Source organism: Rhinolophus sinicus, linkage group LG01, assembly GCF_036562045.2.
Source record: "Rhinolophus sinicus isolate RSC01 linkage group LG01, ASM3656204v1, whole genome shotgun sequence".
Lineage (NCBI taxonomy): Eukaryota > Metazoa > Chordata > Mammalia > Chiroptera > Rhinolophidae > Rhinolophus > Rhinolophus sinicus.
Window position 1 is genome coordinate 44,460,707 of NC_133751.1, and position 14,730 is coordinate 44,475,436.

General features: G+C 40.6%; 1 protein-coding gene across 2 annotated transcripts in view; it reads left to right on the top strand.

Annotated features, from left to right (window-relative positions):
• Positions 1 to 1,891: 1,891 nt before the first annotated feature.
• ACTL6A (actin like 6A) overlaps positions 1,892 to 14,730 on the top strand; it is a 28,986-nt gene continuing 16,147 nt past the window's right edge. Inside the window, exon 1 of one of the 2 annotated variants that reach the window (XM_019751866.2) lies at positions 1,892 to 2,069. In XM_019751866.2, the coding sequence (XP_019607425.1) occupies positions 2,045 to 2,069 (25 nt within the window). In that variant the 5' untranslated portion in view covers positions 1,892 to 2,044. Of the gene's footprint in view, positions 2,070 to 10,605; positions 10,774 to 14,730 lie in introns of those variants that run through there. The other variant, XM_019751865.2, reaches the window with a different exon arrangement.

The window sequence follows — 14,730 nt, forward strand, 5'->3', positions numbered from 1 at the left end:
ATTTTATTTCTACAGCACAGGAGATGTTAGCGATAGTATTGCTGAAAGATACATATATACACATGTGTGTGTGTATATATATGTATATATAACATCTATTTATATACGTATATGAACTCTATGTATATACATATATAAAATCTATTTAACTTGTATAAGAAGTATACATTTAAATGACAAATTGATTTAAATGGATTGTTCTGTAGTGTAACCAAAAATATCATCTCTTCAATATTCAATTATTACCACAGTAGCACATATTATAATTCATCAGCTTTATTAGTCAAACAAAACATAAAAAATGTATGGCAGAAATAGAAGCATTTTTGATATTTGGTATACATCTACAGTGAAAGCTTTAATCATGGAAGCAACAGTTAACATAGAGTAGTTAGGGGAACTGTGCTAGATGTGTTACATGCACTATCTCATGGGTCAGTGAACTCTTTCTATAAAGGGGTGTGATAGTAAATATGTTCTCCAGCTTAGTGGGTGACACAATCTTTGTCCTAACTACTCAACTCTGCCCATACAGAGCAAAAGCAACCATAATTGAATAAGCGTGGCTATGTTCCAATGAAACTTAGTTTATGGTCACTGAAATGTGAATTTCATACAATTTTCACATCACAAAATATTATTCTTAAAATATTTTTAAAAACAATTGATAATGTAATAGTTATTCTTAGCTGACAGGCCATACAAAAACAGAAAGCAGATTGTATTTGGCCCTGAGCCCATAGTTTGCTGACTTCTGTATTAGCTCATTGGGTTAGTAGAGGTTTCCTGAATGCCCAGGTATACATGGAGACTACACTGTCAAGTAAATGGGAAAGAGCTTTCTCACTAGCTTTCTTCTCTGCCCTACTATCAATCACTTTCTGCCACGCTGCTGTCACTGAGACGGATGGGGCTTTATTCAATTGTGTTTAAGGTTAAAAGCAGCTCCTACATGTCTAAACTCTAGACAAACCAACTTAACTGCTAGCAACTGCAAGGAATGTACAACTGATTTGAGGGTTTGAGCTGGAGTGACATGAACAGAATTGGGTGCTTTTATAGTTCAAGCGGCCTAGAATGAGGCCAAGCACCAAAGCGACAAGTTGTTGCAGTAATCCCTGGAAGAAACAATGGAGATCTTGACTGGGCTGGCAGAAACAGAAGACTTAGAAGAGTAGACAGATTGGAGATGTATTTAGGATTAGGTTCTCACTTGAATAAGGATTCATTACAATGTTTTGTAACTGTCTTACAGGATAAAAGAGATTGATGACACTTCAAAAATAATTTTGAAAGTGCTACCTAAATTTGGTTAGGATAGTATATCAATCATCTCTTTTACCTTTTAATTATTAATACCATTTAAAAAAGTTACAGGATCTCATCATTGTCTGATTTACTGATTTCCTACCCCAAATGAGGCGTAACATTTTTATTTTTCAACATAACACTCAGTTGAAAATACTTTTTCTGAACCACACAAAAAAAGGGCATTCACCACGCTCCCAAACCGGGAATCAACGCGTGGAGACACTTTCAATTTCCAGGCAATTTCCAGAGGTTTATCCTGCTCGATATAGCCGTTATCCCACCGCTCCTCGGCTCCCAGCGACACTCCTGGACCCGCCCCCGACACTTTCCTCCTAGGTGTACAGCTCCCCCCGCCCCAATCTCCCGCCTACTCGGGTAGCTCCGCCCCCTTCAGCTCAGCTTCCCACCTCCTTCCCTTCTTCCGTCGCTTTCCCCTCCCCGACCTCATGGTTGCCTTCTATTGGCTAAACTGGCTGAGCCGCGGCAGACATGCCCCAGACCTGAGCTCTGATTGGCTGAATGGTTGCGGGCCTCTCGCGATTGGCTGATAAGAGCAGACAGCAAGTGTGACTGCGCTACGGGGTGTGTTGATGCCGCTTTGTTGCCTGAGGGGGTCTACGATAGAAGAAGTTAGGGGGGTCAGGAGGCTAGCGCTTCTCAACATCTGCAGTCACGGCCTTTGCAGGCACGTCTCTGGGTAGTTTTCATCGTAGGAGTCGCGCCGACAGCAGCCATGAGCGGCGGCGTGTACGGGGGAGGTGAGTACAGCCGGACTAAAGAGCAAGCCGTTTTAACGTGCGGGGTTTACAACCGCCGCCCCAGCCCTCCCAGCTTTCCCACTCCGCGGTGGTCTCTTCCGGTCCTCAGGTCTTGGGAGTCCGGCCTTCCCTCCCCATCCCTGCCCGGCTTTCTCGCCGCCCTGGGCGCCCACCCGGCTCACTGAGCGCCTCGGTCTCCCGGAGTCACCGCACCCTGCGGTCCCTTCCAGCCTCGGTCCTCGGAGCGGGTTTGGGGGATGCGCGCCAGCCCCGGGGCTGGGAGGGCAGCTGCGTCCTGGGGGCCGGCCCACTGAGCCTCGGCTTGAGTAACCTGTCCCAGGGTCGCATCTCTCCCAGTGTCCCCATAACTCGGCTATGTCGGGGTGTGCGCGCGCGTGTGTGTTTAAACTTGGGAAGTCTCTGCAGTTTGCGGGGGGGTTTCCGCAACGCCCGGTAGATGGCAAAGCGAGCGCGATAGGTAGAACTGATTGGAAGAGTGGCGGCCACTCAGGACGCAGCCTGCTGTCGGTCCGCGCTCAGCGCTCCTGCTGCCTCACACCTTTCAAACTCTCCTGCGTGTTTGTTGACTGGATTGTCCAAGTTCCTCGTGCGCGTGTCGGGGATTAATTTAGGAATACAGGTAATTTAAGAATGCTTTCCTTGGGTAGGCTGCGGTGCAGTAGAAAGATTACCAGCCGCCTGGGAGTTACACAGACCTGGGTTGTAATACCAGCCTCATCATTCGTTTAGCGCGTTGGCTTTGGGCAGGTGACTAACTTTTCTCAACTTCAGGCTCCTCATTTGTGGAATGATAATTCCCACCCAGTGTGCGGTTGTGAAGGTTAAATGAGATAATAGTACAGTTGCTTCTCAAAGTGAGGTCCATGAATCAAGAGTTCAGCATCCCCAGCAATCTTTTGGAATTGCAGAATCTCAAGACCCACTGTAAGACTACTGAATCGGAGCCTCCGTTTTTACAGATTACCTATATGAAACACAGATGTATATGATTTATATTTTATGTTCGTGTTTGATGAGTTAGAGAACAGGAGACAAATCCTGTTATTGTGTCTAGTAAGGATGCTGTTTCTGAAAAGCATGGCATTCTATTGGTAAGAAATAAAGTCTTCAAAATTCCTAGTTTTTGGAATGTAGCTTGAGTTTCTTCTGAGACGGTAGACTGACCCTCATTCCCTTCATACCCCGTTTATGTTCTTCGTTTTGATTTCTCAAACATGAGAGTCCGTAATTTCCCATTTTACTTTGGAGAAAGCCTAGTAGGTCTTATTGATTTACCTTTTCTCCATGTGAAGATGGAGTCCTGACAGGAAAACCGGATCTGTGTCCTTTGCCTCCTGGAGGCTGTTGACTCTATTTTGACTTTCAGGTTCACAGATCCAAGGACGAAGAGGCTTTGCACTGAGTATTTCCTTACAAAGCATTATTTAATATGAGGAAGGTAGAAATGGATACTGGTAACGCCAGCAGCTAATATTTATTGAATGCATACTGTGTACCAGGAACTGTTACAGAGGCTTTTAATGCATTGCATTGAATACGTGGATTAACTCAGTACAACAACTATAGGAGATGGTACTACTATTCCCATTTTATTGAAGAAGAAAGTGAGGTACAGAAAAGATTAATAAACCCAAAGTTATGTAACTTCCTAGTGAGGAACAAGAATCTTTAGAATGAAGAAAAGGCATTTCAGTAAAAATCTTTACCATTTAAAAAAGATTTTTGGTTATTTTTCCATAAGTCATTTTTCAAGTATATAACCACAGTATATTCATGTATGATTCAGGTATTCAGAATTAATATCCTCTTTCTCAATTGCTTATGTAAAGGAATAGATCTTAAAGCTTATTTCACATATGAAATATTTTAAACTCACAAAAGTAAGTATATGATTTTGTGTTTGCGCTATCATGGTATGTATGGCAATTATTTATAGTAGGTCACATTTTCCAAAGGGTTTACTGTGGAAAGCAACCAAACCTCCCACCTAAATTTTGTAATTAACTTTGTAAAGTGTATTGTTAACTTGTGTACTTATTAAATGAGTTTACATTTTAGTTTTAAAATTTTGAAATTTACAGCTGTCTTTTTCCTGTAATTATTTCTGACCAGATCAGACACTGATCTTTAGCTTTAGGCATAATGCATAATTCATCCAGATTTCTGTACTTTCTAACTGGTTTCTGGGCCTGCTCATTGCTCTTGCAATCATCTTTAGTGCTACTCCTCTACTTCAGACTCCTTTGCGCGATAAACAGGTATGCTACCCGCCCAACTTTGATAAATTGTTAGTTTCATCATTTCTGCACCCCTAAATCTCTAACCTTAAAATTTTCTTTAAATCATCTTCCTCATGAATTGGGGAACACTATCTATATAAAAAATAAAAATAAAACAATCTCCCCACCTCTTCCCAAAATCATTACTGTAGCCTCCAGTATTGTATTGGAATGCTTTAAGATCAGGTTAGCAGATTGCCACCATTGCTTTGTGCTTTCCCAGAAAAATCACATCACCCCTACACTTGAAAGCCATTTACTCTGGGGGAAAAACATCAAAACTGTCAAAAACATGGAGACAGCAGCATTTTTAGTATAAAAGGGAATAAACCCTTGAGGGTTTTTATCTATTAGATTACATCCTAGTTTTTAAATATCCCGACTTCTGAGGTGATAATATTAAGCCTCCTATCTTTCTTTGCCATTCTCCCATACCTTGGTGCTTGGTTTTTAACAAAACAAGGTACAGGAAACAGATGTATCTCTCATGCTTGAAAAATGGGGATAGCAGCAGATGTAGAATTCTAAGAATCAGGCATCTTACGCATTAAAATTCCACTATGTCCAGTTTACCATACTAATTAAGACAGGAAAATAACTGATTTTTTAGATTTTTCTATTTTGTTTAACAACAAAAAAGTTGGGGTGCTTGTTACATGTCTCTGACTTCAAGCAGCTTTCCATCTTGTAGGTGAGTCAGTCAAGTGAATAGACACCATATTTCATTTATTTTTAGTTGTATATTTTTTCCCTCACTTAAAGAGCTGAAGTTAGAATATTTCTTAATATTCATGGTGTGTCAGAGTTTAATTGGCAGTGTGTTTTTTTCTTAGTGGTGCATGAAATAATGGTGCATCTTATAGTGTCTTACATTAATGAGAAAGGGTAACCCATTCAATGAAGTATGTTGAGCAATGATAATATATAGAAGGTACAAAGACAGCACAGACAAAAAAGTTATTAACTCAGTGTGGGGCAGTCAGGGGAGATTATAGGAGAGCCTATGGTGATGATGGAAAAGGAGTAGACAGGAGCATATGCAAAGGTTAGCTGAGTGAGAGCACATGGCGTGTTTGTGACCACGTATTACTCAGTTATGCTAGTGTATGAGGCTGCTGCCAGATTTTACTAGGTCTTAAATATCAACTGGGTAGAATGATTTGAATTTTATTCTATAGATAATGAGAAACTACTGAATGATTCTCCCGTTTGTTTTCATTGAAGGATTTATGTTCAGAATTACAATTTTGAAAGATCACAGTGCAGGAGTTTCAGAGAATGATCGAGAAGGTGAAGAGATCAAGCATAATACCTGTAGGGAATTGTAGTAGTTCCCTGTTGGGAGTAGGCAGTGACAATGGTATTAAAATGGTATTAAAAATTAAGGGATTTGAGAAACATTTAACAGAAATATTTGGCAGAAATCAATGAGGGGTAAGAAATATGAAGGTGTTCATGATTCTGAAAACCTTCAGAGGTACTTGCCTGTGGTGATTGGGTCCACTAGCTGTCATAAGCGATGCTGATGTGAGGTTAGGCAGGATGGGGAGAAGAAGACTGTGCTCCAGATATGTTGAATTTGAGGCACCCGTGGGACATCAGGTGGAATTGATATTGATGTACAGTAAGGCACTCAAGGTGCAGATTTAAATGAAATTGAGGGCTCAAAAGAGAGATTTGAGGTTGAATTATTACTATTTAGGCATAAGTTGAGGCTGTAGGAGTGATTATTTTAACCTACTTCATAAAGTAGTTGTGAAGAGTGAGTGGGAAAAATCTACAGCACTCAGCACTGATCTTTTACAGGGTCCTGTGGCCACATCTTTCTTAAACATCTGGTACTAGTATGTTATCTTCACTCAATGCAAGCAGAAAAAAGCATTGTCTCTATTTACTTTTTTATTAAATGTCAAATAGCAAGAGATTCCAAACATGAGCTTAAGTTCTCCCCTGAGCTGCAGGAAACATTTTAAAAAATATTTTTCAGCTTTATTGAGATAATAATTGATATATACATGGTGTAAGTTTATGTCCAATGTGTTGATTTGTTTAAAAAAATTTTTTTTTAATTTTTCAATTACCGTTAATTCAGCTGCAGGGAACTTTAATGTTGAAGACTGATGTGTGCATGTTTTGGTTTTAGAAAACTAAGAAGAGTATTAAAATGATTATATAAACAAAGTGGTGTGGAGTTAATTCAGACATGGAAGATAGAGCATTTTAACTGGAATCTGAGGATAGTTTTAACAGGTACAATTACAGGTGGAAAAGTAAAGGATATATTTTCTGATATATCTGAATATGGGGCTCTTACGATACTTAGCTGTTGAGAGAGAAGGCTAAAAAAAAGAAAGTTGGGACCAAATTGGGGAGGGCAGGGGCTCAACACAAAATCAAAGTATCTTAACTATTTTGTAGGCAGCAGAGTGTTTTAGCAAAAGAGCAACATCAGTTGTGTGTTTTAGGAAGATGCTTCTGAATATTGCATGGCTTGGAGGGGATGTTGGTTACTTAAGCCAGTGAGGTAAGGAGGGCATGGAAAAAATTGGGAAGTTTGAGTCTTAGAATCAAAAGGCCTTGACAACTGATGAATAAGGGGTGGATGCAAGGAAGATGACAGAGATTTTTAGCCTGGCTAATTGAGTTGGGGGTACCACTAACTGGGAATAGTCTGAGCATGAGGGAAAGAAAATGACATTTTTTATTGTTGCCTTGGAGACACAAAAAATCTACAGTATTTTATTTGATTCTCAGAAATATCACAATTGTCAAAAACATAACTTACCAAAGTCATTTGTATTTTTAAAATTGACTATTGAAACCTGAGCTTTACGTAATTAATGAATACCTAATTGAGAAGTTCCAGGCTTTAAAGAGTGATGGAAGATGTGTATTTTTGTGGCAGGAAGGTCTGAGTTCCCGAAATCCTGGCAGTCACCTGTTTGTAGGCATTGTTCCCCCTAATATGTTTAGATTGTAAGCAGATGGCTCTACTACATCAACAATAAATCATGAAGGCTCAGAATATTTGAAGAGTTGTAGACGAAAAAGCAGTCACGTACTAAGCCTGAAAAGCTCAGGGGAGGACTGCATGGTAGGCCTTACAAACTCAGAGACCAAAAGTAACCACATAGGATGGTCTGAACATAAAAATTCCTACCTAAGAGAGAGTCATGGTGGGTAATCATATCCTAGGCCTGTAGCTTCCTTGACAAAGGTCAATCTTGCCCATAAGTAAGGCTGTCCATTGTCTTTTTGCATGTAAGATAACATACCTTTGAAAAGTCAGAGTAGTCTCCTTTTCTAGACCCCTCAGGGCACAACATCCATACCAGAGCAGGAGACCACAGAACCCCTCATTGTTATCTTGTTTCTCACATACCATCTCTGTGTGCTGTAAATGTTAATTATTAGCTATCCTGTACCCACCAATGTAAAAGAAGTATGTGTCTCTCCCTTTTACTTTTTATCCAATCCCAGAGATTTCTCCGCCTTGCTTTCTCCTGTCCCCTTAATCTACAACCAGTGAATTTCATGTAACCTTCTTTATCGCTCATCCTTTTATTCTAAGCTGCAAAACTGCCATTCTCTGGAGCATTTTCTCAATTCATAGGGATTCTGCTTCCCAGCAACTGTCATCAGTTTGGCTCAAACTCATAAAAATTCTCTACAGGTTTGGACATTTCTTACATTTGACAGTTTAGTGCTGTTAAAGAAAAAGAAACACAAGTCCAAAATGGCGTCACTGCTGCTAAAAGGACAGAATACCAAACCTAGATTTAATACCTGATCTAATTGCAGTTTCAACCTCTCCCAGGAACATTATCTTAACCAGTATGGAATTTTCTGGTCAAGCACTCTGTGTGGGTCCTCTTCATTCCCCCACAGAAAGAAGAGTGAATCAACATAATAAAAACCCTTCCCTTTCTCTTCCCCCAAAGCAAAGATACCCTAGCCCAAATATAACCCTTTCTCTTTTTTTGGTAATAGTTTCCTTACCACTCCCTCCCAATAAATCCTTCCATTTTGTGCAACTCCTTGGAGCACTCTTCTAGTTGCTAGATGGGATGCTGCCTGATTTATGAATCACATAATAAAGCCAGTTAGATCTTCAAATTTAACCAGCTGACTGTTTTAAAACAGCATCTACAGTAACAGTATAACAGTTAAATGCTTGACCTCTCTGACTCCATCTTGTTCAAACCTGTTTTGTTCTCATGGCCTTCAGGCTAATAGCTGTGCTTAGTTTTGCATATAGACATGCTAATCATTAGAAGAATTCTGCTTGAGGGAAGTTTTACAAAAACAGCCCCTTACAAGAAGGTGCCTCTTCTAAGGATATGGGGGAAGTATCTGCAAAAATAATAATTTTTCAAATCAAAGATTTACAGGAACCTAGACCAGACTCACATTAACTAGAGTCAACAGACAAAGAACAAAGAAGTTTCACAATCTTCCTCAGACTACTGCTGGCTCCCAGATGTCTGTGGTTGTCAGTCACCTCTTGCCCCTCCCATTTCCCCTTCCCATGACGTAAAAAAAGTTTGAATTTGTCCTTTTTTTCCTTATACTTTCTTAAGATGGGTTTGAGGCACAACTAGGTCTCCCATCTTTTCAATTGGTACCATCTTGATCAATAATCCTTTCCTACTCAAACTATGGTGTTTTGAGTTTTAGCCTTTTGAAGCGACTGGCACATGGACTTTGGTTCAGTAAAAACAGCTGTACTAAGGGGGCAACAGTTCATATAAAGTACTTAGGGGAACTGTGCTGGATAGTTACATGCATTATCTCAGGGGTCAGTGAACTCTTTCTATAAAGGGGTGTGATAGTAAATATGTGCTCCAGCTTAGTGGGTGACACAATCTTTGTCCTAACTACTCAACTCTGCCCATACAGAGCAAAAGCAACCATAATTGAATAAGCATGGCTATGTTATGATGAAACTTAGTTTATGGTCACTGAAATGTGAATTTCATATAATTTCCATGTGTCACAAAATACTACCCTTAAAAACATTGTATTATCCATTGAGAAATCGAATAGTCATTCTTAGCTGACAGGCCATACAAAAACAGCAGATTGTTATTTGGCCCTGGGCCCATAGTTTGCTGACTTCTGTATTATCTCATTGGGTTAGTGAGGGTTTCCTGAATGATCAGGTATATGGAGATTATACTGTCAAGTGAATGGGTTGGAGTTTTCTTACTAGCCTTGTTTCCCACCCTATTATCAGTCACTTTCTGTTACACTGTTGGCAAGGAGACTGATGGGGCTTTATTCAGTTGTGCTTAAGGTTAAGAGCAGCTCCTGTAGGTGTAGACTCTAGACAAGCCAATTTAACACCTGCTTTCAACTAGGAGAATATACAACTGATCTTGAGGGCTTGAGTTGGAGTAACATGACCAGAATTGGGTATTTTTATAGTTATAGTTCAAGCTGCTTCGAGTGTGGCCAAGAGGTAAAGCTACAGGTTGTTGCAGTAATCCAGGTTAAGAGACAATGGAGATCTTGACTGGGCTGGCAGAAACTGAGAACAGTAGACAGATTGGAGATGTATTTAGGATTAGGTTCTCGCTTGGATAAGGATTCATTACATTGTTTTATACCTGTCTCACAGGACAAAAGAGATTGATGACACTTTAAAAATAATTTTGAAAGTGCTGCCTAAATTTGGTTGGGATAGAATTATCATCTCTTTAGTTATTAATAACCACTTAAAAATATTACAGGATATCGTTGGGTTGTCTGATTTACTGATTTTCCTACCCCAAAGTAGAGCATTTTTATTTTTTCAACATAAAACTTAGTTGAAAATACGTTTTCTGACAAAAAAAAATTTCATTTACCATATTCCAAAACCAGGAATCATCGCGTGGAGACACTTTCAATTTCCAGTCTGTTTCCAGAGGTTTGCCTTTTTCTAGGGATTGCCCGGGGCTCTTAGGTGCTCCCCCCTGGACTCCCGCTCACACTTGCCTCCTCTGTGTCGGGTTCCCACATCCCCAATCTCCCGCCTCCTCAGGTAGCTCCGCCCCCTCCAGCTCCGCGTCCCAATTCCTCCTCTTCTTCCGTCTCTTTCTTCTCTCCCCGCCCTCATGGCTGCCTTCCATTGGCTAAACTGGCTGAACCGCGGTAGGGAGCCCCAGATACCAGTTCTGATTGGCTGAAGGGTAGCGGGCCTCTCGTGATTGGCTGATACGAGCAGACAGCAAGTGTGACTGCGCACCGGGTGTGTGAATGCTGCTTTGTTGCCTGAGGGGGGTGACGGTGGAAGTTAAGGGGGTCAGAGGCTAGCGCTTCTCAGGACCCGCTGTCGCGGCCTTTGTAGTCACGTCGCCCGGTAGCCTTCAAGGTAGAAATCGTGCCAACAGCAGCCATGAGCGGCGGCGTGTACGGGGGAGGTGAGTGCAGTCGGACTAGAGCAAGCTGTTTTAGGGTGCGATGCCCCCAGCCCCTTCCCTCCGCGGTGGTCTCTTCCGGCCTGCCAGACCCATCCCCACCTAGCGCTCTGCCCGCCCCTGGCGCCCACCCGGCTCCCTGAATGCCTCGGTCTCCCGGAGTCACCGCACCCTGCGGTCCCTTCCAGCCTCGGTCCTCGGAGCGGGTTTGGGGGATGCGCGCCAGCCCCGGGGCTGGGAGGGCAGCTGCGTCCTGGGGGCCGGCCCACTGAGCCTCGGCTTGAGTAACCTGTCCCAGGGTCGCATCTCTCCCAGTGTCCCCATAACTCGGCTATGTCGGGGTGTGCGCGCGCGCGCGTGTGTTTAAACTTGGGAAGTCTCTGCAGTTTGCGGGGGGGTTTCCGCAACGCCCGGTAGATGGCAAAGCGAGCGCGATAGGTAGAACTGATTGGAAGAGTGGCGGCCACTCAGGACGCAGCCTGCTGTCGGTCCGCGCTCAGCGCTCCTGCTGCCTCACACCTTTCAAACACTCCTGCGTGTTTGTTGACTGGATTGTCCAAGTTCCTCGTGCGCGTGTCGGGGATTAATTTAGGAATACAGGTAATTTAAGAATGCTTTCCTTGGGTAGGCTGCGGTGTAGTAGAAAGATTATCAGCCCGCTGGGAGTTACACAGACCTGGGTTGTAATACCAGCCTCATCATTCGTTTAGCGCTTTGGCCTTGGGCAGGTGACTAACTTTTCTCAACTTCAGGCTCCTCATTTGTGGAATGATAATTCCCACCCAGTGTGCGGTTGTGAAGGTTGTGCATGAAAATAGTGGTTCATGAAGTAATGGTGCATTTTACAGCGTCTTATATTGATGAGAAAAAGTGTAAATCATTCAATGAAGTATGTTCAATACTTCAGAAGGTACAAAGGTAGCACAGACAAGTAATTAACAGTGTGGGGCAGTTGGGACTTAACAGAGAGACTGTGGCGATGGTGGAGGAGGAGTGGACAGGGACCGCGTATGCAAAGGTTAGCTGAGTGAGAGCACATGGTGTGTTTAGTGACCACGTATTATTCAGTTATGCTGGTGTATGAGGTGGGAAATGAGGCCGCTGCCAGATTTTACTAGGTCTTAAATATCAGCTGGTAGAATGATGAGAAACTACTGAATGATGAGAAACTACTGAATGATTCTCCTGTTTGTTTTCATTGAGAGATTTTTGTTCAGAATTACAATTTTGAAAGATCACAGTGCAGGAGTTTAAGAGGAAGATTGAGAAGGTGAAGGGATATAAGTATAATACCTGTAGGGAATTGTAGTAGTTCCCTGTTGGGATTAGGCAGCGACAATGGTATTAAAAATTAAGGGATTTGGGAAATATTTAACAGAAATATTTGGTAGAAATTGATGAGGCATAATAAATATGAAGGTGTTCACGATTCTGAAAACCTTCAGAGGTACTTGCCTGTGCTGATTGGGTCCACTAGCTGTGATGAGCGATGCTGATGTGAGGTTAGGCAGGATGGGGAGAAGAAGACTGTGCTCCAGATATGTTGAATTTGAGGCACCCGTGGGACATCAGGTGGAATTGATATTGATGTACAGTAAGGCGCTCAAGATGCAGATTTAGATGAAGTTGAGGGCTCGAAAGAGAGATTTGAGGTTGGAATTATTACTCTTTAGGTAGAAGTAGAGGCTGTAGGTGTGGAGCAGATTACCTAAGGAGGGTAAATTAGAAGAGGGTCCTAACATGGGGTCTCTGTCCTCCCCAAGGAGTCCATGGATATATTTTATTACAATTGGTTTCTTTTTTATAATCTATTTAAAAATATTATAAGAAGGGATTCATAAGTTTCTGAAGCTATCTCTATTAGTTTGCTGGGGTTACCATGACAAAGTACCACAGACTGAGTTGTTTAAACAACAGAAATTAATTTTCTTACAGTCTTGGAGGCTTTTGAAATCTGAGGTCAAGCTGCCTGCAGCATTGTTTTCTTCAGAGGGCTTTTTCCTTAGCTTAAATGGTGTCTTCTTCTTGTGTCTTCACATGGTCTTTCCTCTGTACATATCTGTGTCCAAATTCCCTCTTTATATAAGGATGGACACCAGTCATATTGGATTAGAGCTCACCCTAATGACTTCATTTTAATTTAATCGCACTGTAAAGACCTTATCTCCAAATACTGTTCTATTCTAAGTTACAAGGACTTAAGACTTCAGCACATGAATTTTAGGGGGAAACAGTTTTGCCCAGATCATTTGGTCCATGACACAGAACAGGTTAAGAGACCTGGTACAGGGCAAAATATTGATTCTTGAGGACAGGAGTTGAAATTTTTGGTTAAGCAGCCAATTAATTTAGTTAGGGTATTTCTTTACCTGGCTTTCTGGTTAATCCAAGTGTTAAAGTTTACTAATCCATCCTCATTTCTATACTTTACTTACTATTTGTACTTGAGTTTACATGCTATGGTGAAAACAAATGCAGTGTTCTACTTTTAAGGACTCATATTCAGACAAAATAATTCAGATCAGAGAATTGTATAGGGAAGGGTTAATTACTTTGGGAAATGTAACATGCAGAAACTTTCAAATTAGAAATAAAAATAGGTGGCTCTTCATTTTATTTAAGTGACAATGAGATCATTAATCTGTAATGACACCATTTCTCACCTGTGAATATTTGTAGTGTAACAATTGAGTTTTCTTTATTTTAAATTTTATTGTAAAAATTAAAATAGTTCAAACATATTAAGAAATAAAAAATATATGTAAGTTTGTATGGGATACTTCTGTACTCACTATGCTTAGATTAAATAGATATAATATTTTGCTATATTTGCCTCATATATTAAGAAATAAAATGTTAATGATATGGAGTCCCTCTCTCCCCCACGTAGAGATAACCACTGAACTGAAGTTGGTATGTAACATTTCCAGCTTCCATGCTTATTTTTAAAGTTTTATTAAGTGTGTATGTGTCCATAGTAAATTAAATAGTATCGTAATGTGTGTGTGTGTGTGTATATGTATATGTGTGTGTGTGTGTGTGTGTGTGTGTATATATATATATATATATATATATTTGGCACCAGCTTTATAAACTGAGTATTCTTTTGAGATTTATTCATTTTGATACATATGCATATGGGGGGTGCCAAAAAATGTATACACATGACTTGTATTCACGTTTTGTTATCGGTATATATTGAGAATTACAATTTTAATACAGTTTTTTCCTTTTTAAAATTTTTTTAAAGTTTATTGGGGTGACAATTGTTAGTAAAGTTACACAGATTAGTCTTTTCCTCTCTTAAAATGTGTATACATTTTTTTGGCACCTTCTGTAGATCTAGACCGCTCATTTTAAGAGGTATATAGTATTTCACTGTGTTAATAAACTGTAGTTGATGTGTTTCCCTATAGAGAGAGATCATTAGATTAATTCTACCTTTTCCTGTGGCGCACAGTGTGACAATAATAATTATCATAGCAGCTACCATTTATTGTGCTTATTTTGTGCCAGGTACTGTTCTAAGTGCTTACATACATTAAAGCATTTAGCATGTTTTATTGTTATACCATCCTGTGAGATAGGCAGTATCATTATGCACATTTTACGTATGAGGAGACTGAGGCAGGGAGATTAATCACCCAAGGTCACATAGATAGTGAACATTATAGTAGGTGTCGTTTTATAATACATGTGAGAGTGTTTCTTGACACAAGATATGTGTCATTTCTGTGTATGGACATTTTCAGCTTTAGTAGATATGACTAAATTGCCCATAGTATAGTGATTGCACCAATTCACAGCTTTTACTAGCAGGTTTATAAAATCTGTTTCCCTACCTGTTTGACAGCACTTGGGTCTTATCAGTCTTTGCCACTTGGGTCTTTGCCACTTTAATGGTGATAAATAGTATTTCTTTATTATTTTAAATGATTGAAAAAATTCTCCTTTGAAAAC